Genomic DNA, 26852 nt, shown 5'->3' with positions numbered 1-26852 from the left:
GCGAGGCAAAGACAGTCATGAGGTGTTGTGGCCAACTAGGCTCATAAATCTCGAAAGGGGCCAGGTCTGCGACTACGACTGTTTGGACCAGAGCAAGCACGGAAAGTCTGCGTCTGTTGGTCTTCGCAAGGATGTTGTCGCCGTCTCCCGCTTTCTCCTTCTGGTCCATGTTCTTCGCTCACTCCTTAGGGACCCGACGCCATGGGATCAACGTGCGTCACCGTATCGGCGGCGGCTGGGCATTTTGCTGTCGAGACTGTATATGAAAAGTCGTGCATGCGTAAATCTTACATTGTCGAGATCGACAGTGTCTTCGCTTTCCATCATCATGAAATCTGGGTAACGACTAGCTGTGAAAATGCACAATGATATCTTTGTTGATGCGATCATGGGAGCGAGAGTCGATATTTGATTGTCGGCATTATTGGTTCGGATCTTGATGATGAGTTTAGCTTCACGCGACGGGTTTTCAAGGCGCTTGTTCGTTGACGTCATGCATGTTTTTGGGTGAAGGACTGAATTGTGATATACTGACTGCGTGTGGTGTAACGAGGAATCCATGTGAAGCGAATCTTGAAACATGGATTTGGAAGCACCACTTCGCAGACGTATATTCATGCTCCTATTATGACAAGAGATCTAAATAGTACTCCAAAGAAGCTGAAGATTCTATATCATCGGGAGATTGATCAAAGTCGGGCGAGTAATGTCGTCGATGTTGTTTTCGATGCTTGTCAAAGGTAGCACCCTGGCATGTGTTATCCGGTGGCTAGGACGTACGTCATCATCTCGAGATCTCGTCGTTTGTAAAGTTGTGTCACTTCTTCGGAGAGTTCGACCTCTTGTTTCGTCCATAACTGCTGTTGCAAGAATCTTCCTTTTCTCCAGAAGCCTTTTGGCTAAATGCTTGGATGGAGCTTCAAACGTACCTGCATGGCTCTTGATGGTTTGCCCGCGAGTGACATTTTCCCCACATGGACCGGGACGAGGGGACCCCGTGGGAAAAGGTCCCATCTCCGAAGACGGCAGAGATGATCAAATGACATGCGATGCTCTTCGCGGCTAAATCGCAGACCGTCAACTAGCCCAGATCCGCATATGTTGATGTAGCCTGCAGTGGGAGAATGACCGCAGACACCTCCTGAACGACCTTGCCCTATGCACAAAACCCACGGACTAATCTGAGATGAAAAATCTAGATGGTGTCAGAGCAACTGCCGCACGTCCGATCATGCCGTCTCAAGCGAAGATGCAAGCTTGTGAGGAGATGGGATAAATGCTCCATCGAGGCTAAAGTGGTCTTGCATGATGCATTGAATATCACGGCAATGAAGGTGAGAGTGGCAAGAACCCTCGAGATGGTCAATATGCCTATAAAACCATGCCAGATCCAAGACATTCTACTATCAAAGCCAAGACATTCACTATGGCATCTCTCAAGCATTTGGCCGTTTTGACGGCAGCGGCTGCTTGTCTTACTTATTCCTCTGCAGCAGTGATTGCTCCTTCCGCTCCTTCTGTCTCGAATGCTCAGTCTTCGTTGACACTGCTTTACCAAAACAATCTCAACTTTACCGATGATGCGAACCACATCAGCGCTATTCTACTCGATCCGGCGACTGCTGCCAATGCAGCCACGGCTTGTGCAGCCTTGAGCGAGACATTGATCTCACAGTCTGCTCTCCAAGCACACTCTCAAGACTTTATCAACCAGCTGTCGTACGCATTCTACGCTGGCCGCTCAACCCAGGACCAAAAGTGGCACATTGCAAGTGGACAGACAGTGGAGGTTCACAATGCAGCCTTGAAGTTTGCCAAAGCTGGCCCGGGCAATGTACTCCCAGTCTTGTGCACTCAGTCCAGCCAGAGCAACACACCCAGCAATGCGGTTGCATCTGCTTCTAACGAGATCAAGATCACCTCTACTGGAAACACTTTTGTAGGCTTCAGAAACAAGAAGTCTTTCCGTTTCCAAGGCATCCCTTTCGCAGACCCACCTGCTAGATTCGCCTACTCCACACTCTACTCCAAGACTGGTCAGACAATCGATGCGACTAAGTACGGAGCTGATTGCGCGCAGCCCTACGAGAGTTCCAGCAGCGAGAATTGTCTCTTCGTGAACATCCAGACTCCATACATCCCCAAGGCAGGATCCAAGAAGAACTTGAGGCCTGTCCACTTCTGGATTTATGGCGGTGGTTTTACTGGTGGCTCTGGTGCCAGCGCTGGTAGTGATGGTGGACAGCTTGCTTCGAGAGAAGATATTGTGGTTGTTGAGATCAACTACCGCTTGACTACTTTGGGCTTCCTTGCCATCCCAGGAACCAACATCACTGGTAACTATGGTATTGCTGATCAGATTACTGGACTTGACGTGAGTAATACTCCAATCTAGCTGGAGTGAATGGTTGCTAATAAATCATCAGTGGGTCATCAAGAACATTGCCAACTTCGGTGGTGACCCTAACAGGATTGTGATCAACGGCGAGTCTGCAGGTGCCGGCTCTGTACGAGCACTCCTCGCCTCCCCCAAAGCAAACGGCAAGTTCAGAGGCTCCATCGCCATGTCGAACCTCGGTGGTGGTGTTGATCTGGGCTTGAGCGGAAACTATGCCACAGAGTATTCATCCTACTTGACTCCTGCCGAGTCATATGCTCGCAGTGAGGCCCTGTTCGAGAACATCGGCTGCAACCAGACGACTCTTGACGCTCGAATTTCTTGTTTGAGAGCTACACCTGCACAGACTATTGTCAATGCTGCCACAGTCGCCAGATATATCGTCCAGGATGGTACCTACATTACCACGGAAGATTTGGATGTGTACAACCGCAACGGAAGTGCTGCCAATGTCAACACAATCTGGGGCATCGTTGCCAACGACGGAGCATCCTTCTCGACCTACCCCAAGACTCCTGTCACCAGTGAGCTCCAGGGCATTCAAGTCGCATTGGGCATCTCGCAAGCAGAAGCCCAGTCAATCGTTGATTCTGGACTCTTCCCGTACTACGATACAGGCAACGTGACTTTGGACTCGTTCAATGTCTCGCAGAGAGTGGCGACTGACAATCAATTTCGTTGCATTGATCAAGCTACAGTGTATGCCGGTGTAGAGTCTGGAGCTTTCAAGACTTCGTACTTTTACCAGATGCAGAGATCAGCGGGTGGCTACGATCCGAACAATCTTGGTGGCCCTCCAGTTGAGCCTGGGTACCCTTACGGCAACCCTGAGAAGCCATATTTCAAGCTTCACGGCTCGGATATGCCATGGGTCTTTGTAAGTGGCATCGAATGAATAGTGATGTAAGCAGTGTACTAACATGAGTTTTAGGGAAACCTTAATCCTCTGCGTGATGCCAATGACCTCAAGTCTGTGCAATTGGAGAGCGGCTACTTTGCAGCATTTGTTCGCACGCTCGACCCAAACCCACCTGCCAAATACCTTCAAGTGCTTGGTTACACCAACACCACACAGGGAGTCAAGCAGAGTGGACCTTGGCAGCCTGTCACCAGTGATCAGGGTCCGATGAAGTTACTTGACTTCCCTTCTCTGACTGCCACCTTCCAGGACCTTCCTCAGGTGAGTTGTGATGTTAGCAGGAAATCCAGAGCTATTGCTGACATGTTACAGTGTGCCTTTTTGAAGTATCCTATCACTTATTACATCAATGGTGGCCTGTGAGATGGGGCAAAAGTGTGACTGAATAGGCATGTGGCCGTATATACGTAGGCAGGTATAATGTCCTGTATGTAGTCATGTCGTATGATGAGAAGCAAAAGTTCCCATTCTTTGAGTTCAAAAGCGTGTCGTGCAGTCCGCCGCGTAATCGGAGTAGAGCTCGTGTTGACCATCACTTTAAGCGACTCGGCGCGCGTCAATCTGCAGAGATGCGTTGGACGTGTATACCCCTCTCGAGAGTGACATGGCCATATGACGTTGACGTCCAGATCATCTTCTTGCAATAAGTCTTCATCCATTTCCATCCTCCTCCTTTCACACCTTCTTCTCCGGTGCAGCAACAGGTGCAGGCTTTCCAGTAATCTGCCTCAATTTCCCCTCCAAAGCTTCCAATTCCGCAGTCTTTTCCTCCTTTTCCTCCATGGCTTCCAGTTTCATCCAGGAGTAATGCAGGACTTGATAGGTGAAGAGGGCCATGAAGAAGACTTTTGCGATTGGACGACCGAAGGATTTGTAAAAGGCGCGCTGGGGGCGGATGGTGTTAGCCAAAGATGACAGAGAAAGAAAGAAGGGAGGGGGAAGGAGGAGGGCCGGAAACTGAAGGGCAATTATAAGAGAAGAGAGGGAGGGAAAAAGAAGGGAGCGGAGGGAGGAACGTACATGCGGGTTATCAGGTTCTTGGGGTGGTGTGGGTGGTTGATAGATGGGTTGTTGACGTAACGTCCTCGCAGTCGAGAAAGCTGCACGGCAAGACCTCGAGGTCTGTGTTGTTGCGCGGGCTAATGTTGATGACATGCTTGTGTCGTTTGACTTTGTGTATGCGTACTTGTCTCAAAACTTCACAAAGTTCAAGAGATGATTGCGAAAGGTCATTGCCGCTTTTTACACCCATCACCTCGATGGATAAAAGTCAAGCCCCCCCCCAAAGCCAGCCAAGCAATGTGGGGAAAATGTCCGCAAAGCCGCAAGCTCACTCCCCACTCCCGATCTTAAGTCCGAAAAAGTCCGCAAGTTTGACCACCGTGTTCTCGCAAAGGGGGCCAAGTCTGGTCACTATATACCAGCTGAAAGTCGATCTGTTATTTCCCCTGCTGCTCTATATCAAAACAGCTCCTCTTCTACGTCGAGTTCTTTTACAACACAACACACAACACAACACACAACACACAATACACAATGGTATACTTTCCATCCGCCCTTCGATCCTGAGGCTTCAAGCATCACACGAGCTAACTCCTATCGCGAAAAAGGTCCAAACCCCTCAACAACGCCGTGCAAACGAGGCTTTTGCAAAGAAACAAGAAGTCAAACGTGGAAAGCCCGAACCCGTCCTCAAGAAATCCGTCCCTCAAAAGAGTCCAATCAACAAATTTTGGCTGTGTGAGTAGTCTGCCCAATGCTTACTTATTACTCCCTGGAAAAGAGAGAGAGAACTAGGACCAGAAATATACTGATGAGGATATTAGTTGCTCTCCTCTTTGTCGTCTGTGGTGGTCTCATCTTTGAGTTGTTGAGGATCATTGCTGGTTACTTTTAAAGTCGTCAATCGCGCGAAAGACTGAGATTCTGAGGACAACATCTCCTTGAGATCCCGGAGGACAACATCCCCCCTTGAGGCTCAAGAGGATGTTGAAACAAAAAAGAGGTGGATAAGAGTGAGGGGATACCTGTCATCTGTGATGGCTTGGTTTGCCTCGACATACACAAAAAAAAGACAAACACACACACAACATACCCATCTTATCTCGGGATGTCTTCTGAGATGGGACAGATCGCCCTTTTGAGCGACAATGAGGTCATTTGCATTTCACATCGGAGTTTCAAGGCGTTTATCGTCTCGAGGAAATTCCTCTCGAGAACGATAAGAGATATTCTGTTTTGCTAGAGTGGGCAGTCACGTCACCAGCAAGTTTGGTTGAGAAGCGAAGAGAGGCAATCGAGAAAAGCACATCTTCCATTCTATCCCGATCATATGCAAATGTAGGAGAAGGAAACGTCTAGTTCCCTGTTTTTTTTGTCTACCGCTACCGTCTACCCTTGCGCCTGACTGTGCCACTGCTTTTACTTGACACTGGAACCCTTCTGAATCCAAAACCAGGTTCCACCTCTATCCTGACGCCTTGTCCGGAATCATCGCTACTGCTTCCACTACTAGGCGGTCTGGCCCTTTGCCCTAATGCCGCTTCCCGCTCCCAGCGATCAGCTGCTGCTTCCACGTTCGAGAGTGGAGACCCCTGAGGACCGCGCCGCAGTTTAGCATAAGACACGTCTGATACAGGTAGGGCGGTCGGGTAGGAATTTCCGGCTGAAGCAGATGGTTCAGAAAGATCGGGATATGAGGCGCTCGGTGCCTGTCGACTCGAGGAAGCCCAAGCGTTCTCGTTGTAGAGTGCTCGATTGGAGGGCGAAGAATGCGTACGAAGTTCCGGACCATATACACGAGGAGAGTATGCTTCGTAGGGCGGTGTGATCTGGCGATTGCTGTTTGATGATGGTCTCCTAGACGACACTGGAGAAGGATAGTAACCCATCGGAGCGTGCATCGGTACGCCGTCCGGACCGTGGATCATGAAGGCTGGAGGCGTCGAGCCTGAAGGGCGAATGACTGGTTGCTGTTCGTTCGAAGCTTTTCTTGTGGTCTTCGGAGTTCGTGAACGAGATTGAGAAGGCGACGTGCTGCCAAAGAGACTGATACTCTGCCTTCGTGGTCGAGTGCTTGTCAGGCTCGTAGTACTACTAGACCGACTTCCCCTGCTTTTGCTCTTGTTTGGCGTGTTTGGCTCGGAAGTATCACGTTGCTGCGTGCTGGACCTCTCCAATGCTGCCATCTCTTCAACACTCAGACTGACGTTTGTCTTTCCCTTGACCCTTGCTCTACGTAGTTTGTCTCTTGCCGATTGAACCAGTGCGTCTTCTCGTGACGGCCGTGTCAAGGCATTGTCGTGGTAGAGCTCGTCATCCCGCGGCTGGTATGCTCTTCTCTCGTATGGGATGTCATCCACTCTTCTCTCTCCCCTGCCAGAACCCAAGTCGTATCCAGTGAATAATAATTCGTCTCCAGTATATCCTTCCCGAGGTAGTCTATCGGCAGACCTAGACTTGAAGCCGGCAGGATCGAGGTAGACGCGCTGGTGTCCATCGTCGCTCTCATCGTCCACAGTCAAGAATCTTCTCCTTCGTGTCTCATACTCATCTCTCCACCCCTCTTCACGCCCACCTACAAGAGCCCCGGATGGTCTTCCCCATTGGGGCATATCGTGCGGAGCCCGCGGCCGACCATTTAGACCGCCTCCTCTGAAAAAGCTGACTCGATGGGCTTTTCCAAGAATGCTGCGTGACCGATGATGCTGACACCCGAGGCACCAATAAGCCAGAGGGCGGAACCGAAGGGGTTTGAGAAGATGGCGAGAGGGACGGCGATGACAACCAGAGCGGTGTACAGCTGCGAAGTGGTTGCGCGGAAGTTGCCAATCTCAACATCACGACCTTCGAGCTTGCCGATACCGTACATACCACCAACGACGAGGAGAATGACGAACGTAAGGAGCCAGTTGGTGATCAAGGTATAGATGCTCAACATGACGAAGAGTACGGCATAGTTGCTGGAGAAGTAGCCAAGGTTGTAGTTGACGCGGTTTTGGACCTCGCCGAAGTTTGCAGGCTTGGAGATTTGCTTGAAGTTGAAGAACTCGGAAATGGGCTTCAAGTTGGCGAAGCGGGAGGTGACGGATTGAGAGCGGACATTGTCGAAACGACCCTGCAGGTTGAGGCGCGAGGTGATGGCGTCGATTGGAAGGTTGATAGGCATTTTGGAAGAAGTCGTGAAAGTGATGTGATGTCGGGAAGTCGGTCGAGGCGACGAGTTCGTCTTGGGATTCAGAGTTGAAGCTAAAGGGGGAAGTCAGCCAGGAGTCAACAGAATTTCTTTGTTCACATGTGATGACGGATCTGAGAGCGTCGTGGGGACGGGAAGGTGCGGACTCGACCATTTTGACTGGAAAACACTTACTTCTTGTGAATTACTAGAGAGCGAGTGTATGGCAGGAACGACCGAGGAGTAAGGAGTAAATAGGGAAACAGACTCTGAGCTATGTGATCTGGCGTGCAACGTGTTTATTTTGAGGCAGCTGCGTAAGGATAGAGAGGCGCGGTTGTTGAGTTGAGCCACACCTCGGTCGCACCAGCCACGCAAGCACGATCAAAGCTTCGAGGAGCGGAGCCCCTGAAGCCAAGCCAAGCCAGATCAGAGGACCCTCGACCAGCAATGGCAGTCAGAGGATAGGACGAATCAGAATGTGGGGTCTGTTTTTTGTTGAGAATAGAGCGAAAAGAAGAGGGAGGAGAATAAGAGGCTGTTCAGAGACCGACAGGCATCTTATATATAGTCTACAAGTTTCGGGAGTCTGATCTATCAAGAACGTGTGCGGTGGTGACACGACTTGATCTGGGGAAACTAGTAGAGACACTTGTGCCGCTCTTGCAGCTCCATCACATTTCTTTGCAGCCCGACACATCCACATCACTCGCGCAATCATGACCCGCCTTCAGGGTTCCGTCTTGCTTTTGCTCTTGTGCTTTGTCGCTCTCGTCTGCGCCTGGTCTCCTGAGGGTGAGATTCCGCTCCTTCGCATTGCAATTGCTCCAATACTGACAGCTGGCAGACCACGAAATTTTCCGTCTTCAGGATGAGGTTGCCCTTCATGAGGGTAGTAATGCTACCTTCTACTCCTTTCTTGGAGTGAAGCCTTTCGCAAGCATTGAGGAAGTCAATGCTGCGTACAAGAAGAAGGCCCGCGTCTTGCACCCCGACAAGGCTCGTCAACGTTTCATCAACTCCTACGACGCTGCCCCGCCTGTCAAGAACACAAAGAAGGGGGACAAGCCCACTGTCCACGTCAAGAAGAACAAGAAGCCTACACAAAAGGAAATCAACGCCTACAACAAGGAAGCATCTGCTCGCTTCGCCCGTCTCGGCATAGTGACCAACATCCTCCGTGGTTCTGAGCGTCAGCGCTACGATCACTTCCTCCGCAACGGCTTTCCCAAATGGCGTGGTACTGGCTACTACTACCAGAGATTCCGTCCTGGTCTCGGATCCGTCATGATTGGCCTCTTCGTCTTCCTCGGCGGTGGTGTTCACTACGTCACTCTGTACATGAACTGGATGAAGCACCGCGACTTTGTCGATCGCTACATTCGTCAAGCTCGTCGTATTGCATGGGGTGACGAGATCTCGGGCATTGGAAACAGCGCCCCTGCTCCTGTCGCTGTCCCGGAGCCTTCCTCAGAGGAAGAGCCCCAAGCCATGAACTGGAACAGAAAAGAGAAGCGTGCTGCTGAGCGCGAGAGCAAGCGTGCTGCCAAGAAGCCAAAGGCCACCAGAGCTGCGATCGTCGATCAGGCAAAGACCACTGGAATCAGCACTCCTGTCGAGGCTGAACTCACTAGCGGTCCTGTCGGTGCCAAGAAGCGCACCATTGCTGAGAACGGCAAGGTCCTCATTGTTGATAGCGTCGGCAATGTCTACCTTGAGGAGCGCACCGCAGAGGGCGAACTCCACGAGTTCCTTCTCGATGTAAGTACTGTCATGCATGCAGTACCTCAGCAGATGCTAATAACCCTTCCTAGGTCGATGAGATCCAAAGACCCACCATCAACGACACCTTCTTGGTCCGCCTGCCTATTTTCCTCTACAACAAATCCCTCGGCACCCTGCTCGGAAAAAAGACATCCGAAGCCGAGTTGGAAGAACTGCTCGAAGGCACCATGGAAGACCAAGGTGTAGACGAAGCAACAGCTACCCTCAAGTCCGCCGCCCAACCAAATGGCAATGCAGAGACTCGCAAGAGAAAGCTCAAGCCCTCCAAGGCCAGATCTAGTTAAGATGAGACTGTGACGATACTGAACAATAAAAAGTTCCATGCTTCCTCTGTATATCTTGGCCTGAGAGAGATTTCCCGAGTCAAAAAAAAGACTTGTACACATGTACGCTGAAATACTGTCTTACCACAAGTCGCTATACCGTGAGCTCGCTCAACCCCGTCGTGACCGTATCGCCTCGTCAGATTTACATGAGCAAAAAAAGGCCTCTTGCAGCAATACAAAAAAACAATGTAATTGTGGAAAACATATACCTGTAAAGCCTTATTTCCATCAGAGTCCAGAGCAAAAAACGACTCAGAATAACCAAACGAAGCAGAAAGATAATTCAGATTATGAGTCAGATGTTCTTGGATATCTATGTACTAATGCACCGTAATTCTGTAACCATGCCCTTGCACACCACCAGATCTCCTTTGTTGGAAAACGCCAAAAGCAAGCGGTTCAAGAAAAGAGCAGGAAATCAAAGCCACCGAAGAATAAATGGAAATTCAAACAGAATGAAAAACTCAAGAAGAAAACAGTTCCAACAAATTGTCATGTCAAATACACAAAAGTCTCTTGGCTTCATCAGAAGGAGATGGTCATGTGTACTCATAAATTCATAAATCGTAATGTGGTGCTCCCAGCATATTGTTCAAACACCCAGAAGCCCCTTCAAAGTCTTCATAGCCACCGGTTTCGTTCGGAATTCGTCCATTCCAGAAGACACAGCCTCTTGCCTATGCGCTGCAGAGCCCAAGCCAGTAAGCGCGATGATCCTAGCAGGTTTGGCGACATTGGTTTCGGCTTCATGAGATCTGATAGCTCGTGTGGATTCGAAGCCGTCCATGATTGGCATTGATACGTCCATGAAGACTGTGGTAAAAGGTTTGTTGGTTTTCAATGCGGCGACGTAGGCCTCGAGGGCGTCTTTCCCGTCGACGGCCGTGTCGGCACTGACGCCCAGCTTCTTGGCCAAAGCAGAAATGAGTTTGAGGTTGATGGCATTGTCGTCGACGAGGAGGAGATGCTCTGCACCATCGTCTGCTTGTGCCAGAGCATGATCTTGCTGGGCTGGAGCTTGTCGTGGAAGCTGGTCACGGGCTGAATGTTCGCTTCCAAAGGGGACTCCCCGCGTTAGCTTGATCGTTGTCTCTGGAGTAAGCAGTGGCGGGGATGGGTAGTCCACCTCGCAAGGATGGTTGATCGCAGCCAAAAGTGCTCGACAGACATTCTTGGGGTCTATGGGATAGCCTAATATCTGGTTGTTGGCGTGTTTTTGAGCACCTGCGGTCGGAAGCGGGCCAACCAAGATGATTTGAGGCTTGTCGATGGAAGCCATGAAAGTCGGATTCATCGCAGCTTCCTCGACAACATGTAAGGCTTCAGCAATAAAGATGTCTGCATCGACTTCCGAAGTCATCGAAGCTTCAATAGTCTTCATGTCGAACCACTTCTCGGCAATGGAGCGTACATATGTATGCATGAGCGACGGCGGTCGTACACGGGTGTCTGAACCCGCAACGCAGGGTGAAAGCAGGCAAAGGGTCCGACCTTTGAGAAGCGCCTCGGAATCAAGGATCTCTCCTCCAGAGAGATTCTTTTTGTTGTCCAGCGAGTTTGGTTTGGAAAGTGGAATGTGCACGTCAAAACGGGTGCCCACGCCCAAATCACTTTGCACGCTGATGGTTCCGCCCAGCTCGTCGACAATGCTTTTAACGATACTAAGTCCAAGGCCAGCGCCGGGTGCGAGAGAGTCTTCTTGAACAAAAGGACGGTATATACGGTTGTTCAAGAAACTGTCGCTCATGCCGATGCCTGTATCCTTGACCATCAGATGGGCATCATTTATCTCATCATCGTCATCTGATTTGAGCATTCTGAGAGTGACCTCAACATGGCCCTTCCGAGTGTATTTGAGGGCATTGCCGAATAGGTTCATCACCAGCCTCGTCCAAGCACCAGTGCAAAGTCGAGTGTACCATTCACCGCAATTGTCCATGTCGAGATAGACTGCTACACTGTCGACAAGGCCGCTAACCGCAGAAGTTTCTACGCCGAGATAGTCATCCATGAGCAGGATCGGATCAGACGGGTTGTCGACTCCAGTGAAGGCATGGCCTGGCGCGTGGCGGTTCTTGCTGTAAGCGACTTGTTGAGAGATGTGACCAAAATAGACACCTTCAACAGTATCTTGCACAAGGCGACATAGGTACTGTTCAGTGATGGATCCGAAAAGGTCTGCATCCACATATGCTGACTGATCAAAAGACTTCCTACGCGCAGTGGCCCTGACTGTAGAGTAGTCAAGCAAGTGGTTGAGAGTGTCCAGAAGGGTGGTGGCACAGGCTTGCACCATGTATGCTAGGTCGCTCTGATTGTCATCGAGGGGTGTGTCCTGCAAAAACTCGATAGCCGCCAGAGCACCATGCAAAGGAGACCTAAGTTCATGGCTGATGGAAGAAACAAGGCGTAACTCGATGGCTCTGGTACTGGCGATGTCCAAAGACAAGGGGTCGGGTCTTGGAGTGGCATCTGGAGGTGAAGTCTTGTGATGGCTAAAGTAGTCGGCAGCGTTGTCGTGAGCCATTGAGTCGGATGTGGAGGTGGGGAGCGAAGGGTTCGAGGACACATGGTCGAATGGAGAGTGGGGAAGGGAGGCAGAGTCGGAGGAGCGGGATGAGGTCGATGAGGAATCGTAGCCAGGTTCATGGTCGGACAGCGCTGGGCAGCGCGAGGCGTAGGTGGACTGCGAGGATGAGCGCGGACAAGGGAAACGCGTGAATTGAAAATCGACGTGGTCTGCCATGGCCGAGGCTATGTCGAACAAGACAGAGAGCGTGTCAGCATCTGAAAAATCATGACGAGGCTTGTTGTCAAAGACTCCATAGATGGCCAAGAGGTGGCCTGAGGCGCTCCTGACAGGCACAGCAGCAAACGATCGTAGCTGAGGAAAGTCGAGAGCGTGCTTAGCATTGCCGTGCAGGTCGCCGATGACATGGCAGGAGGAGTGAGCCATCAATGCATCGCCTTGTGCCTTCCCACCGCGAAAGACGGCGGCAGACTGTTCGAGCAAGCCATGGGAAGCTTCGCTTGCGAGGAAGTCATCGTCTGCCTCGTCTTCGCACGCTGATGTCCATGGCCTACTTCGTGTGATGATATGTGATGTCGCGTCCTGCACCAGGCACAAGAAGGCGCGCTCGCACCTCAATCGAAGACATCCGTTCTGGCTCGCAAGCCTGAGCAAGGGCAGGTCGATGCCACAGGCCCCTGTTGCGTAGATCGGGCTCATGCTGAGGTGGGCTGCTGCTCGATCAGGAGGCGTTTCCTGGGGACCAGGCTGCTTTTCGTCTCGATCGATCGTGCCTGAAAACACTGCCGCTTCATCCTCAACTACCTACTTGGGGCTTCCCGCCATTCAATCTTTGTGACCTATCAGAGAGCCTGCACAGTCCGGAACTCGGTCTTGATATTCGAGGTTTTGCTTAGGACCCCGCGGAGAGACCGTTGATCGCCGATCTGACACACGAACCGTGCGCGCTTCGAACGGAACCATACCGATAACACTCATAGCCACTTCAAAAGCTGGACTACTCGCAGACAGCAGATCTTAAGCCAGTGCCAAAGCACATACATACATCCTCATGCTTTGTCAATTGTTGGGGCACCACGGCTACCACACAACTCCTACCAATATCCTCGGCTTGGTTCTCTCAGCTTTATATCCTTGCAAACATCACCACCATCACGTGCACTACAGGTAAAGAGAGATCTGCCGATCACTACTAGCCACTGCTGTCTGGTGCTCGAGATGGTTATCAACAACTCTCATGCTGGCAGGTAGTCAAACATACGCCAGGCCGTCTAAGTGATCACATCCTTGACGTTGTGGATTTCGGCCGAAACTCCATGTGATCCTCTCCATAAAAAAGCCAGCCAACCTCCTTGAGTCCAGGAACTCTAAAACCTTTTTGCTATCAGTTTTACTATCCTTAGCCAATACTCAGTCATGGATCGATATGTTGCTATTCATGCAAAGCCAAACGGTCCTGGAGATGCCAGGACTACAGCCGAACAGGTGCTAGCTGATGAGGAGCTTGCAGGCAAGTGGCAAGACAGGACCGTACTCATCACTGGTGCTACTTCTGGTCTGGGCATGGAGATCGCACGCGTTCTCCACAAGACTGGAGCAAAGATCTTTATCACCAGTCGTCAACAAGCCAAGGGTGACGAAGTGGCACAAGCTATCTCGAGCGAGAATCCTGCCTTTCATCCCGTCGAAGCCATCGAAATGCCCATGGACAGTTTCGAGTCTGTGCGTAAGGTAGCTGCGGTCTTTCCCTCGAAAGGCTCAAAACTCGATGTTTTGCTTCTCAATGCCGGTGTCATGGCTGCTCCAGAGGGTCGCACGAAGGATGGCTCCGAGATTCACTTCGGCACAAACTATCTCGCACACTTCCTCCTGTTCCAGCTACCGAAGCCTTCACTCTTGCAAGCTTCAAAGTCTGGCCTTCACAGCCGTGTAGTCATTCTCTCCAGCGGCGCTCACAAGTCCAACGGCGTTCATCCTGACAACTACAATCTTGAAGGGGACTATAACCCATACATGGCGTATGCTCAATCAAAGACTGCCAACATCTATATGGCCAATGAATCGAACCGTCGCTTCAGTAAAATGGGCTCAATGCATTGTCCGTCCACCCAGGCGTTATCTTTGATACTGAGATTGCTCGTCACCAAGGTGGTAGTAATACTCTGCGTGACAACATGGCCAAGGAGAGAGACTACATCCGTTCATGGGCCAAGTCGATTCCGCAAGGCGCCGCCACATCAGTTTTTGCTGCTACGGCGGGGGCCTTGGAAGGTAAAGGAGGGATGTATTTGGAAGACTGCCAGGTGCCAAAGCAGGAGGCTCCGGGTGGCGTTACTTATCATCAAGGTCATGCTGCTCACGCATATGATGAGAGTCTGGAGGCAAAGCTTTGGAAAGATAGCTTGCGTATGGTCGGGATCTTAGAATAGAAGACCTGAGGATGATGTGAAGCAAGGACCATCTCTACACGTAACACAAGCAAGGGCGTTGCACCAAGTTCTAAAAGCATATAATCTTCTCCCACTGCGTACTACCTGTCTGTATTGCTGTGTAAATGCGCGGTGTATCTCAATTCCTTCGATCATGCAACAAGCATATAAGATGTATTGGCGAAATTATCTTGATAATGTCATGCATGCATGCCTAGAAGCTGCAGCCGGATGATGCAGCTTGTACATAATGTTAGTAACGACGAAGGGACTTGCCTCCGCGGTCGGGTTTTCCCTCCGATTATTTGACTTCGCGGGGCTTGCTGATGAGGCTCTTTTGAGGCTCTCGGCAATAACGCGGTTCACCAAGGTACGAGGAAGCTTCGCAAAGTTACAAAGGCGATTGCCGTAAGACCGCGCAAGTTTCATGGCACCCGAGGAAACAGATCATTCCAAGGAGACACACCAACTATGACATCCGCCCACTCGCCTCGGAAACGTGCACGTGTTAAGTGAGGCTCTGCCAGCATCGACAGATCTGAGGCTCTTCCACCCACTATGAGGGGTAAGTCCCGTCACACTAGCTCGATCAGCAAATTCGCGAATGCTCCGATTGGACAATGCAAAGAGCTCCCTCCACTCCTCCGCTCGTTCATGAGCTGTAGAATCGTCATGACATTGTACAAATGCGTGCCAATGTCTCTCCTGGCTTTCCCCGTCACGCGGTTGACGTGTGAATGACACGGATTACTCTCGCCCACCTCAGACAGGAAGGAGCCACCGACAGAATGTCCACGTCACGTTCAATCGAGAGGGGGGTAGGCTAAGCTCTGGGATTCAAGTAGGTAGTTGCTGCATCCCTAGACGTTGCTTTTCGAAATGGACATTCCTTCTTCTCTCGCATCCAAGCTTCCAATCATGTCTTCGAACAGCAATCTGACGAATCCTCTTCAGCATCCGCTGGAAGCTATTGCTTCTGGTATTCAGAGAGCCACCTCTGCCGAGGCTCGCGCTCCCAGACTCGCACACAACCAGTCAATCAACGAGGGCCCTGCCGACATCATCGCTAAGGTTTCTGGTCATACACAAGGCGGAAAGCGCGAAGATGATGGACGTGAGTTTCAGAATCTATCCACTTTCTTTTGGAGCTATACTGACTCGGTGATTAGCTTATTTCACCAATAATGAGGGCATTCCTCTACCTGACCCTGCACACAGCAAGAATATTGGTGGTATCCCACTCGTGAGCGATGTTCACCTTCTGCAGAAGCAGCAACACTTCAACCGTTCCAAGAATCTCGAGAGTAAGTCAGCCCAAAACTAGCAGTGGACTGTGTCTGACCTCGATAGGAATGGTTCATCCTTGCGGCAGTGGAGCATTTGGCCACTTCGAAGTGACAAAGGACGTCTCTGATCTGACTAAGGCCGACTTCCTGTCCACTGTTGGCGGGAAGACACCCGTCTTTGTCCGCTTCTCGACCGTCACTCTCGGTCGTGAGTTCCCCGACGAGGCTCGTAATCCTCGTGGTTTTGCTATCAAGTTCTACACCAAGGAGGGTAATTACGACATTGTCGGCCTGAACTTCCCTGTCTTCTTCTGTCGCGACCCCATACAAGGCCCCGACGTCATTCGCTCTCAGTCACGCAACCCTCGCAATTTCCTACTCGATTACGATGCCACCTTCGATCTGCTCGGCAACACTCCCGAGTCTATTCATGCTGGTGTCATGTTCTTCAGTGATCACGGCACACCCCAAGGCTGGACCAACAATCACGGCTACGGTGTTCACACTTTCAAGTGGGTCAACAAGCAAGGCAAATTTGTCTATATCAAGTACCATTTCCTCGCCAAGCACGGTCAGAAGCAATTCACTCAGCCTGAAGCCATTCGTATCTCGGGCGAGAACCCTGACTACTCCAAGCAAGAGCTTTGGGAGGCCATGGAGCGCGGTGAAGAGAAGGAATGGACTGCTTACGTCCAGATCATGCAGCCTAAGGATGCTGACCCTACAAAGCTGGGCTTCGACCCATTTGACGCTACAAAAACTTGGCCACGCGGGCAGTTTCCCATGCATGAGTATGGTCGCCTGGTCCTCAACAAAAATCCGGAGAATTACCACCGTGACGTTGAGCAGGCAGCTTTCTCACCTGGCTCCATGATACCTGGCATTGAGGACTCGCCCGACCCGCTGTTGCAGTTCCGCATGTTCTTCTACCGTGATGCTCAATACCACCGTATCGGCATCAACTTGCACCAGGTTCCTACCAACTGTCCTTTCATGGCACGCTCGGTATCGTCTGTCAACTTCGATGGTCCAATGCGTGTGGACGCCAATCACGCTGGCAACAAGCAGTACAATCCCAACAGCTTCTCCCACAAGTTCCGTCCCGATGTAGCCGAGGCACCCTACATGGTCTCAGAAAACGTCGTGAGCCGCAAGAGCCACTACTACCACGAATGCAAGGTCAGCGAGTACGATCAAGTTCGCGAGCTTTACACTCGTGTTATGGACGATGGCGCTCGTGCAAATCTCCACTCGAACACGGCCAAGATGATGAGCAATGTCAACTACCCCATCATCCAGAAGAAGTTCCTTGCACAAATCTACAATGTGGCTCCCGAGTACGCTCGTGCCGTTTACGACACGACGACGTTCAAGAACGAGAAGTTCGACTTCTCCGAGGTCGAGAAGCTCAGCAAGGATGCTCACATGTGGTACAAGGAGCCCAGTTTGAGACCTGATGACGACAACAGACTTGTGGGCTTCGCTCCTGCCAATCCCTTCTACCACTGAGAGGGTCAATTGTATTGTACGCTTTTGCTATGCCAACGTTCGAGGCTTTGTTTGTTTCCCCTATAGTTCTGAGATACCACATAATCAACAAGTCCTTCAAAGCATCGTATTTTGGTCTTCATACTTGAGTGAGTCGACGCTGTTGTGAAAAGTCAGAGTTGACACCATAGGCGGTGATGTCAAAGCTCTGGTGAAGGTAGTCAGAAACGGGCTCACGACTCACGGGTGAATTCATTGCCTATCAATGTGCTGAATCTCGTCACAATAATTGTTTTTGTTCCAAGGCACGGGACTCTCTAGATACCCTGCAAAGTGACCGAGAAACATCGCTATCTTGACTCCTGTTTCGAAGGTGTTGTCGCGAAATATCGCTATGGCTTTTTGCGGCCCCTCATCGCTCTCAACATAGTCGATCAGGAGAGCAAGAGTGACGAAACGCAGTCCTGGGCGTGAAGAAGTGTTGGAGATAGACAAAAAGCAAATAATCCATCGAGGAGACAAGAACACTGAAAATGGGAAGTACAAGTTTTCGGAAGAGCAAAAGGACCATTAGGCTTATACTACGGACGAAAGAAAAACTATATAAGGACTACAACATCCAACCCTGACCTTCACAAGGAGCCATTTCATGCTCGAATTTGGCCATCCGATCTTGCAACCAACCGGACTTCACGCCAGGCGTCGCTTTGCCTAGTCTAGGGTCGATACGAGTTTTACAATGTCCCTCTTGACTATACGAGAATTGTCTGCACTCAGCTGCTGCAATACACAATGTCTTACACTCATCAAAGGACGTGACGTTATGCTCTTCACCGTCGCTCTCGTTGTCCCAATCCGTGAGATCTGCAGACATTCTCGGCATGATGTACTGACTGAAGACATCTTTATGGCGAAGAAAGCGTGAATCATCCGGCTTGTTCGCAAGCCAATCTTGCTCGAACTTCCAGAGATCCTCTATCATATCGGAAGATAGATGATGATACGATACTGTAGGATAACACCAAACACGCTTATTCGGGTCAGCGATGGGCCGTCCGTCTGGTCGAGCATACGCGACAAGTCCTGGATAATCTCCTTGCATAATGGGCCAGGCGTCGGTGAACTTCACACCGGCTTCTGTAAACACTTTCCCCAGGACGCAATCGCCAGCCCAATGGCCATTGGTGTAGGCTTCGATTTCGGTTTTGTGAGCGGCGTATTGTTCGACTACCACTCGCATGGCTGGCTGTGAGACCATGAAACCAGACCCGCCGTGTGCGAACACTGTGTCGCCGATGAACATGATGCTTCCTGTATAATGTGGTTTGGAAGGATCCAGAACAGCCAGATATTCCAACAACGATGCCCAAAGCAAATGGCTGTCTGCCTCAACAAAGACATACCATTTCATATCCGGATGCTCGTGGAACGTCTTGTTGAGCATAGGTAGAAACTTCCACTTGTCCAGTTTCCAGCCTGGGTTTTCGACTTTACCGTGCCATTGCGTGGCTTCAGTACTTGAACCGCTTAGATCATTCGCGTCCAGTATCGCTCTGCCGCCTTGTTTGAGATTGCGATAGAGGTCAAAGTCTTCGTGTGTGGTCACTATACCCGGACTGACGCCCTCCAGAGCGTCGTGTACATGCTCGCCCATGAACGTTTCTTCGTGGTCAGAGAAGATCATATAGTTTGGGTAGCATCGTAACGTAGTTGAGAAGTGAATGGGTAGTCTATCTTGTATCTCTGTAGATCCGGTCTTGAGGACGACCAAGGTATCGTTCGCACCCGGTAGACTTCGACATAATAAGTGTACTTCTACTGATGAAGTTGCTGGTGATTGACGAGCTTCCAATATATTGCCAAGTGACGACGTATTCCAGAAGGTGAAGATAGCGAAACAGACTATGAGAATCAAGACTCGAGATCGTGATCTCGTGATAGCCATCTCTATTGAGGAGCTCGACTTCTCAAGATAATTGTAGCTGTGATGTGGACGTGCGAATGAGATTGTCGCGAGTGGTCAAGTACAGCTGTGCTGGAACGATTAAAGTCATGATGTTAGAGGACATGGCGGATTCTTTGGTGAGATTGATTACCGTCATGCACGGTCGTGATGGCGGCGGCACAGAGAACCAAGCCTTGGGGATGAGATATATTAAGTCTGCGGATGCCTCGACGACCTAGCGGCAATTTCACGAACATGCCACCAGTCACCACCTACCTTGATGCGACATGACAGAGCCATAAGTGCAACATGACTCAGTTGACGATGGATATCTATCGCAGTCTGTTTTTGGAGAAAGATTCAAGTGGTTTGGTTGTACATTACGCGCTCGTGGCTGGCGCTTACGAATTTCTTGATGGTGGAGAGTTTCAAGTTTGAGTGCTTCAGATGTTGAACCAATCGGGACAAACTCGGGGACACATCAGTCAGTGTTCAACAGACTGGTTCGCGCTTGTCCGCAGACTCCTTACGCATACCTTGTCGTGAAAACGCCTTCGTGTCTTTGCTGAACCAGGGAATTGCCTGACTTGAGAAGTCCTCGCATTCATGTCCGCCTTGAACCTGCATCCAAGCGGCAATTCGTTGCCAGCGACAATCACAAATACCAAATGAAAACTGCGTTGAGCGGCTGAGACCTAACTTGTCTGCACCTACAATCAGAGGGGTCCGATTCCCAATAGAGGACATCGCAATAGAGAACACGGAAATGTCGAACACACGGTCGTCGACGTATGAAGCGTGTTAGGCATTGCGGTCAAATGTTGTCGTATCAAGCCGACATTGCAACATCTTTTTCGATCTGAGGGCGGCTGCAAGAAGAAGTACCATCACCTCGTCTCAACTGCGTGGAAGCCAGCAAAGCGCCCGAAAGCCTTCAGAGTATACGGTGCTTCCGGCATTCACAAAGAGATCCTTGTCCGCAGGTAACCAACAAGGCATGCATGATGCAGATTTACCGAGACGATCCTGCCATGTAAGAGAATGTCATGCGCGGAAGAAGCCCCAGACCTTCAAGCAGACAGCTTCAAATATATCAGAAACACTGCATCTGCAGCTGTTATCCAGGACTCGGCATGCACGGCGGGTGTGACATCTCTTTGACTGGTGCAAGGTAAGACATCTAAGCGCCGTAATAACAGTACTATTGCCAGCCAGAGATTGCCTTCTCCCATGCATGTTTAACTTTGCTTCGATTCTCTATACTTTCTTCAACCCCAACATCTTGCAGTTTCAAGTGTCTCTCGAGAAACATGCTGTCCAGTCGTTGTCAAGCTCTTTTGGTCATCTGGCTATGCAGCCTTTATGACCAAGCAAAATGCTCAACAGTGGCTCCCTATTCATCACTCCCACCAGATCCGGTGTATCCGTCTAACAGCGGTACCTTCACATGGCCTAGAGGTGCTTCGACAGGAACTTTTACCGAGGGATCAACCATGAACATCTCCTGGACGACAGACTTTCCAAACGTCAATTTATGGCTCATCATTGATAAAGCATGGGCGGCTCCCGTGAGTCTTGTCTGTAAGTACTTTCCTGGTCTGCGTTTCCATTCCATGCTGACAATCTGTACAGCAAGCTACTCAACATCCTGGTACATTTGGGATGTAAAATGTGGTCAAAATTGCAGCGTGCCGTTTCTGCTTCGAGCAGTGAATGCAGCCGGATCAGACGATGACCAGCAACATGGAGGCTTCTACAGCTACCAGTTCTGGGTAAAGCCAGCCGATGATGCCGTCAAGACAACGACTGTGCCATTTACGATAGTGTCTACCAAAGCAGATCTGGCCCCCACTATCTCAAGCACTTCGACAACATCTTCAAGCTCATCAACAATACCTGCAAGTTCGACAACAACTACTAGCTCGACAACAGCGACAAGCTCTTCGGTGTCGGAGAACTCCAAGCCAACGAACGATGCGTCAATCACAAAAGCCGCTGCATCTTCCGGTGTTGCTTCGAACACGAATACTACCCCACCGGGTAGCCAGTCCCCAGGTACAAGTCCAACATTATCAATTGGTGTAGGAGTAGGTGCCGGAGTTGGATCTGCACTCCTCTGTCTCGGCGGAGTCTTTCTCTGGCGTCGGCACACCCGCAAACGTAAAATACAAGAGGTGCACCCAGCACCGATTGAGATGTACGGACAAGGCTGGCAAAAGCATTGCGAGTCTTCGTCTATGTATCCGCCATCGAGGATGGCCTCACCTTCCACATCAACGGCGCCAGTAGAAGCACCCGGATGGCGGACAGATCCTCATGAGTTGCCGGCACAGACTCCGAGGGGCCTTGGCTTTGGACGATGAGAAAGAGATATCATTTCTTGATGATTCACTGGTGCTAAGACACGAACTTTTTAATCAGACATTTCTTCGACTGCCGTATGTCTAGTCGATGCACTTTCTACTCCATACCTGCCCAGAAGCTCCAATCAATATCCTGAAACTCCATGTCCAGGATCGCATTAAGGTCTTCATCCGTCATTACTGGCTCTAGTGGCTGCCCGGCGTCCCCGGACTGTGCTTGCGTTGCATACCTTTGTTTCTCAGCAAGAAGGGACTCTAGCACCGCGACACAGGATGGCTTATGAGCAGAAGGGTCAGCTTGGGATCGAGCCTTCCAAGCGTTGATGATGAGTTCAGCGGCGTGGTGTTTTCTTCTATCTTCTGAAAGCTCGAGGAGATTCTTGTTGTAAGTGTAGAGATCGGAGATGACGTCCCATATGCGCTGAGCTTCTGGTGCTCCTTTGAGCTGTATGACTTCGACTATCACGCTGATGACTAGACTACATTAGTACTAGATATCGTAGTATATATCAGATGGTCATCACTTACAAGCATGCCATTGGAAATAGCCATTGATAAACCAGTGGAAGCGTTGTAGCTCTGGTCGCGAGTTGAGAGCAATATTGTACTCTAGTGACTTGACTGCTCCATCTACTAGTTGAGTATGGCGTTGTTCTTCAGAAATGCTCGCATCGCCGCTGAACGACATCGGATGCAAGGTGAACATGCGCATGGTACATATCAGTGCCCTCGAGGTAAGCTGCACCATGATATCAAGTGGCTTGATGGGGTCACAGTACTGTAAGAACTTGTTGTTGAGACCTTCCTCCATGAGCTGAAGTAGAGCAGCTTTTCTAGCGTGAGGAAGGGACTTGTTGGACGCCCACGAGATGCCTAGTTTGCCCTGGTTCGCTGCGAAGAACTCGCGCTGTTGCGACACGATCCAGTATGTCCATAAGCAGTATGATAGGCTAGTCAGACCTTTGCGCTCTGGTGGGGGCTCCGTCATATCTGACTTCAGATCACTGTCTTCGATGTTGAGCGGTATTTTGGTGTCCCAGCCAGCCATCAATGTAAGTGGTGTTGTTCCACAGCGCACACCCAGAGCGAGGTCCAGGTGCTGTAGGTGCCACCACAATCGGCGGCGACTCTCGGTCTCCATCGGACTGATGCCGAGAAGCGCTCCATCTCTGTGTATACCAAGTTTCTCTGCGTTACGAATGGTCAGACCCATCAGCGAGAATAAGCTCTGTATGCTTAAGCGTTCGATTGAGGCAGCCTGTGGTTCGATCAGCAAACATAGCCAATGATATGGCCAATCGAACTTACTATATACAGAACTATCGCTCTTATGATGATGAGGTCCGTGATAGAGAAGATGTTGCTGCGCGAAAGTGCTTGCTCGCAAATCGCCTGGTAATGCGATAGCAGTACATCCTTTGGTTGATGAAGTACTTTCGAGCATTCTTCTTCTGGAACACTGACGATACTCATCAGGTAGACGCAGAAAATGAAAGTGTGCTCTTCATCTTTGAGTTGCACTCGACTCTCGGCATTGGTCGAACTTGTTCGTAAGATCTTGAGAGCAGAGTCAAAGTCAATCTTGATTAGTGGGTTGGCATTCCGCTCGAATCTGTCCCAGAGAAAACTGGCGTCTTGAGAGGAAGGATGTTGTAGTGCAAAGTTAATGTTGTGGTCGGCACGCATGAGACCTCGAAGTGCATCAGGCTTCGTTCTTGAGATCAAAGGCCTGCTCATGAGTACATCATGATTGATTTCATTCTGCGGATTGTCGTTATGGCTGAGATGAGTATGCCAGGCACGCCTTTTTCTCGATAAGTATCGGGCTCGCATATTGTAGGACAATGTCTGTACTCACATCTCGACATAATATGATTGCCCATCTTGTTCCAACAAGACTGGCTCTCCACGTTCGGTCTCGGCGGTGTCGCGAGCTTCATCCCTCTCACCTTGTACTTCAGCAGGCGACGGACCTGTTCTCGCTCGCTTCGGGGTGCGACTCTCATCATCATTCGGATCTCCTCCGAGGCTTTTGACAAGAGATTCTAGTCTTTTGATGCGGTCGATTGGTGCTGCTTCTGGGTAGATGCATTGATCCTGCTTTCTCCGCTTGCAGTTCGAACACGGCTTTTGTTTGTCGCAACGGACCTTCCGACGCGCACATGGTTCACAGGCTTGGCCATTCATGCTGGAGATCTGATGATGAAGTAGACTCGCTAATCGAATCCTGAGACGACGATAGGAAGACACTGGGCAACCAATAGTGAAGCCTGCGACCGAAGAAAGGCACAGCGAATGTCTCCCCGAAGCTCGGCTCGGGCCCCGAGCCGAGATGGAAACAGCGCCCCTTCCATCACCAAAATATACAGCATCATGCAGGATCATCCATTTTTGCCGTTGCCCAATCTCTCAGTATAAAACAGACACAACCCAAACACTTTGATCATGCTCACTCAACTACCTTTTTGTCTGACACTACAGACTCTCCACGATGCAAAACGATGGCGTCGACCAAGATCCCCGAGGTGGCTTGTCTGCACTCGACACTCAAAAGACTGAGACAACACAAGACACAGAACATGAAAAAGATGAAAAGACATATCCACCCAAGAAGATTGTTCTTCCAGCCATGGCTGCCATATATTTGGCATTCTTCCTTGTTGCGTTGGTACGGATTCTTACTCTGCACATTGACAATTCCGCAGAGCACTTGTGTAATCGAGAGAACATCGCTAACCACCTTGCAGGACCGTACAATCATCGGCACCGCCATACCTGCCATATCGAACCAATTCAATAGCTTTGGAGATGTGGCTTGGTACGAATCAGGCTTCCTCCTTCCACTCTGCGCCCTGCAGCTATCATTTGGTCTGATATACACATACTACTCATCGAAATGGGTATTGATCATCCTCGTCTCGATATTCGAAATTGGATCCATCGTCTGCGCTGCCGCTCCGAACTCCAATGCTCTTATTGTCGGAAGAGTTATTCAGGGCATCGGCGGTGCTGGTATCGGTTCTGGAGCAATCATTCTCATTAGTATGCTTGTGCCTCTTCAAGCTCGACCTCAATGGACTGGTGGTGTGGGTGCTGTTTTCGGACTTGCGAGTATACTTGGACCATTACTTGGAGGCTACCTTACTTCTGTCAGCTGGCGTTGGTGCTTCTGGATTAATGTACCGATCGGTGCTGTTTCGCTCGCATGCTTGGTCTTCTTCACGCCAAATAGTCCGCCTGCGAAAAAGGCAGCTCCGACATGGCGAGGGAAGCTTGATCAACTGGACCCGCTGGGCTTCGTCTTGATCGCGCCATCTGTGATCTGCCTATTGTTTGCTATCGAGTGGGGTGGCTCAAAGTATCCTTGGGGCAGCGGTCGCGTCATCGCTTTATTCGTGGTCTTTGCTGTTCTCCTCCTGGCGTTCATTGCTTCTCAGATCTGGCGCGGAGACAAGGCCACATTGCCCCCTCGCATTCTCAAGCAGCGGACCATCTTCGCAGCGTCAGTAGCCACTGTAGGCGTCGGTAGTGTACTCGTCATCTATGCTTTTTACCTTCCAATCTGGTTCCAAGTCATTCAAGGAAAATCGCCGCAAAAGTCTGGATTGTCTCTGCTGCCGCTTCTCCTGAGCAATGTCATTGCAGTCATTGCAGGGGGTGTTGGAACGAGTCTGCTAGGATACTACACTCCCTTCCTGATCATTGGAAGTGCTATCGCCATTGTTGGATCAGCTCTTCTCACTACATGGACTGTTGGTATTGGTGCCGGGATATGGATTGGCTACCAGGTAAGATCCTTGGAAATGTAGACCTTTGAACCAAACAACTGACCAGAAGCAGATCGTTCTGGGTGCCGGAATGGGCATGGTGTTGCAAGGGCCGAACATCGCAGCACAAACAGTTCTCCCGGACAGCGACGTGTCGATTGGTCTGTCCTTCCTGCAGTTCATCACGTTCTTTGCAGGCAGCACCTTTGTCACCGTTTCCCAGACACTTCTGGAGCACGGTCTGGTCTCCGGCTTGTGGGACATACTACCTGATTTGGACACGAGCATGATTGCAGGTGCTGGAGCAACGGCTATTCGAGATATGGTCTCGACGGAGCAACTCCTGGCCGTGCTAAAAGTGTACAATGACTCGATGAGGTCAATCTGGTACCTTGGTTTGGGTCTGTCTTGTCTTATGTTCATCGCTACTTGGGGCTTCGAGTGGAAGAGTGTCAAGAGCAAGAAGGAAGGCGAGAGTGAGGTCAAGGCTTGAGTTTTTCGGAGAAAATGTCTTCTCATCGAACTGAATAGAAGAGGGTATCTGTAGGTGCGATCTGTGTTGTATCAGTTGTGTCCTTCCACCTCTTTCTTGATCCGAATCTGCATCTTTAGGTCCGCATCACCATAGCTCTCAGACTCGTCCTTGTGCTTCTTCAATGACTCGGAGTACTCTTTCCACAGACTATCAACATCTTGATCAAACAAGTGCTTCCAGAATGTATCATCCTTGTACTCTTTATGACACAATGCCTGATTGATTTTGTAGACACTACCCACTCCCTTTGTCCTCTCAATCCAATCCAAGAAGTAGCCAGTATTCTGATAACCAGTATCCCAACTCTTTCCCGCCTCTTTCTTCCAATGCGGAGGGATGAAACCAGCATTAAGTCGCACCCAATCCGCAATACCCTCGATAAGCCCGCCATTACAAGTACCCTTTGCATTCCACTGAAAGCAATGCACCAACTCATGACACACCACCCCCAAGATCTCTGTACGCGCAGAGTAGCCAGGTTTCTGCACCGCGACATGAGTCAGATAGGACAGCGAGAGATAAATCTCCTTGTGATCGTCGTCGATTTCTGTGCCAGTTGTGTACGCCACACCCTCCATATCACGCAAAATCAACGTTACAGACCTCGTGCCTGGGATCTTTGGATGCGATGGTGTTGGCCTTGTTGTGGAAGCATCGTCATGGTTGGGCACGGTGTAGAGTCGCTTTAGCACAATGTCGACGAGGTTTGCAAAGTCTTTCGAGGCGGAGAAGTTGTGGAGGAAGAGGTCTGTGGATGCGTGGCAGAGGTCGCGGAGCTCGAGGCGGAGTTTGGGTTTGGGGAGTGCCGAGGTTGAGGATGTTGGCTGAGGCTGAGGCTGAGGCTCAGGCTCAGGCTCAGGCTCTCCTCGGGTGGCTGTTGCGAATGAAGGGGGCGCTTGGGTTGCTT

The 26852-nt window shown here is 50.5% G+C and overlaps 14 protein-coding genes across 14 annotated transcripts; 7 read left to right on the top strand and 7 right to left on the bottom strand.

Annotated features, from left to right (window-relative positions):
• Positions 1-1426: 1426 nt before the first annotated feature.
• On the top strand, positions 1427-3680 carry AUEXF2481DRAFT_8894 (uncharacterized protein; the record flags this gene model as incomplete). Its single annotated transcript, XM_013484078.1, has 4 exons — positions 1427-2374; positions 2427-3275; positions 3330-3578; positions 3630-3680. The coding sequence occupies 4 exons, from the start codon at positions 1427-1429 to the stop codon at positions 3678-3680; spliced, it is 2097 nt and encodes a 698-aa protein (XP_013339532.1).
• Positions 3629-4686, bottom strand: AUEXF2481DRAFT_44494 (uncharacterized protein). The gene is made up of 2 exons (XM_013484107.1): positions 4338-4686; positions 3629-4202 (listed from the first exon to the last, which is right to left on the bottom strand). Exons 1-2 carry the CDS (start codon positions 4470-4472, stop codon positions 3993-3995), a joined length of 345 nt encoding a protein of 114 aa, XP_013339561.1. The 5' UTR covers positions 4473-4686; the 3' UTR covers positions 3629-3992.
• Positions 4687-4689: 3 nt separating this feature from the next.
• AUEXF2481DRAFT_44493 (uncharacterized protein) lies at positions 4690-5390 on the top strand. The gene is made up of 3 exons (XM_013484106.1): positions 4690-4856; positions 4928-5057; positions 5144-5390. Exons 1-3 carry the CDS (start codon positions 4854-4856, stop codon positions 5212-5214), a joined length of 204 nt encoding a protein of 67 aa, XP_013339560.1. The 5' UTR covers positions 4690-4853; the 3' UTR covers positions 5215-5390.
• A 311-nt stretch (positions 5391-5701) lies between these two features.
• Positions 5702-6931, bottom strand: AUEXF2481DRAFT_8892 (uncharacterized protein; the record flags this gene model as incomplete). Its single annotated transcript, XM_013484077.1, has 1 exon — positions 5702-6931. One exon carries the CDS (start codon positions 6929-6931, stop codon positions 5702-5704), a length of 1230 nt encoding a protein of 409 aa, XP_013339531.1.
• Positions 6932-6957: 26 nt separating this feature from the next.
• On the bottom strand, positions 6958-7485 carry AUEXF2481DRAFT_8891 (uncharacterized protein; the record flags this gene model as incomplete). Its single annotated transcript, XM_013484076.1, has 1 exon — positions 6958-7485. One exon carries the CDS (start codon positions 7483-7485, stop codon positions 6958-6960), a length of 528 nt encoding a protein of 175 aa, XP_013339530.1.
• A 725-nt stretch (positions 7486-8210) lies between these two features.
• On the top strand, positions 8211-9560 carry AUEXF2481DRAFT_33413 (uncharacterized protein; the record flags this gene model as incomplete). Its single annotated transcript, XM_013484088.1, has 3 exons — positions 8211-8286; positions 8339-9252; positions 9306-9560. 3 exons carry the CDS (start codon positions 8211-8213, stop codon positions 9558-9560), a joined length of 1245 nt encoding a protein of 414 aa, XP_013339542.1.
• A 305-nt stretch (positions 9561-9865) lies between these two features.
• On the bottom strand, positions 9866-12975 carry AUEXF2481DRAFT_44489 (uncharacterized protein). Its single transcript, XM_013484105.1, has one exon. The coding sequence runs from the start codon at positions 12829-12831 to the stop codon at positions 10195-10197; it is 2637 nt and encodes an 878-aa protein (XP_013339559.1). The 5' UTR covers positions 12832-12975; the 3' UTR covers positions 9866-10194.
• Positions 12976-13142: 167 nt separating this feature from the next.
• AUEXF2481DRAFT_44488 (uncharacterized protein) lies at positions 13143-14660 on the top strand. Its single transcript, XM_013484104.1, has one exon. The coding sequence runs from the start codon at positions 13549-13551 to the stop codon at positions 14554-14556; it is 1008 nt and encodes a 335-aa protein (XP_013339558.1). The 5' UTR covers positions 13143-13548; the 3' UTR covers positions 14557-14660.
• An 819-nt stretch (positions 14661-15479) lies between these two features.
• Positions 15480-17356, top strand: AUEXF2481DRAFT_8887 (uncharacterized protein; the record flags this gene model as incomplete). The annotated part of the gene is made up of 3 exons (XM_013484075.1): positions 15480-15675; positions 15731-15865; positions 15912-17356. 3 exons carry the CDS (start codon positions 15480-15482, stop codon positions 17354-17356), a joined length of 1776 nt encoding a protein of 591 aa, XP_013339529.1.
• A 530-nt stretch (positions 17357-17886) lies between these two features.
• On the bottom strand, positions 17887-19433 carry AUEXF2481DRAFT_92454 (glycosyltransferase family 31 protein). The gene has a single exon (XM_013484144.1). It carries the CDS (start codon positions 19278-19280, stop codon positions 17946-17948), a length of 1335 nt encoding a protein of 444 aa, XP_013339598.1. The 5' UTR covers positions 19281-19433; the 3' UTR covers positions 17887-17945.
• Positions 19434-20590: 1157 nt separating this feature from the next.
• On the top strand, positions 20591-21643 carry AUEXF2481DRAFT_33408 (uncharacterized protein; the record flags this gene model as incomplete). Its single annotated transcript, XM_013484087.1, has 2 exons — positions 20591-20861; positions 20913-21643. 2 exons carry the CDS (start codon positions 20591-20593, stop codon positions 21641-21643), a joined length of 1002 nt encoding a protein of 333 aa, XP_013339541.1.
• Positions 21605-23892, bottom strand: AUEXF2481DRAFT_44484 (uncharacterized protein). Its single transcript, XM_013484103.1, has 4 exons — positions 23502-23892; positions 22952-23447; positions 22172-22901; positions 21605-22117 (listed from the first exon to the last, which is right to left on the bottom strand). Exons 1-4 carry the CDS (start codon positions 23828-23830, stop codon positions 21741-21743), a joined length of 1932 nt encoding a protein of 643 aa, XP_013339557.1. The 5' UTR covers positions 23831-23892; the 3' UTR covers positions 21605-21740.
• A 242-nt stretch (positions 23893-24134) lies between these two features.
• Positions 24135-25903, top strand: AUEXF2481DRAFT_70436 (uncharacterized protein; the record flags this gene model as incomplete). The annotated part of the gene is made up of 3 exons (XM_013484130.1): positions 24135-24311; positions 24391-25431; positions 25481-25903. The coding sequence occupies 3 exons, from the start codon at positions 24135-24137 to the stop codon at positions 25901-25903; spliced, it is 1641 nt and encodes a 546-aa protein (XP_013339584.1).
• Positions 25904-26061: 158 nt separating this feature from the next.
• Positions 26062-26775, bottom strand: AUEXF2481DRAFT_50895 (uncharacterized protein; the record flags this gene model as incomplete). Its single annotated transcript, XM_013484113.1, has 1 exon — positions 26062-26775. A coding segment is annotated over one exon (714 nt), but the record flags the coding sequence as incomplete, so codon positions are not given.
• Positions 26776-26852: the final 77 nt, after the last annotated feature.

The sequence above is a fragment of the Aureobasidium subglaciale genome (assembly GCF_000721755.1).
Source record: "Aureobasidium subglaciale EXF-2481 unplaced genomic scaffold scaffold_33, whole genome shotgun sequence".
Lineage (NCBI taxonomy): Eukaryota > Fungi > Ascomycota > Dothideomycetes > Dothideales > Saccotheciaceae > Aureobasidium > Aureobasidium subglaciale.
Note: the sequence above shows the minus strand (reverse complement) of the source record. Positions and strands in the feature narration are given on the sequence as shown.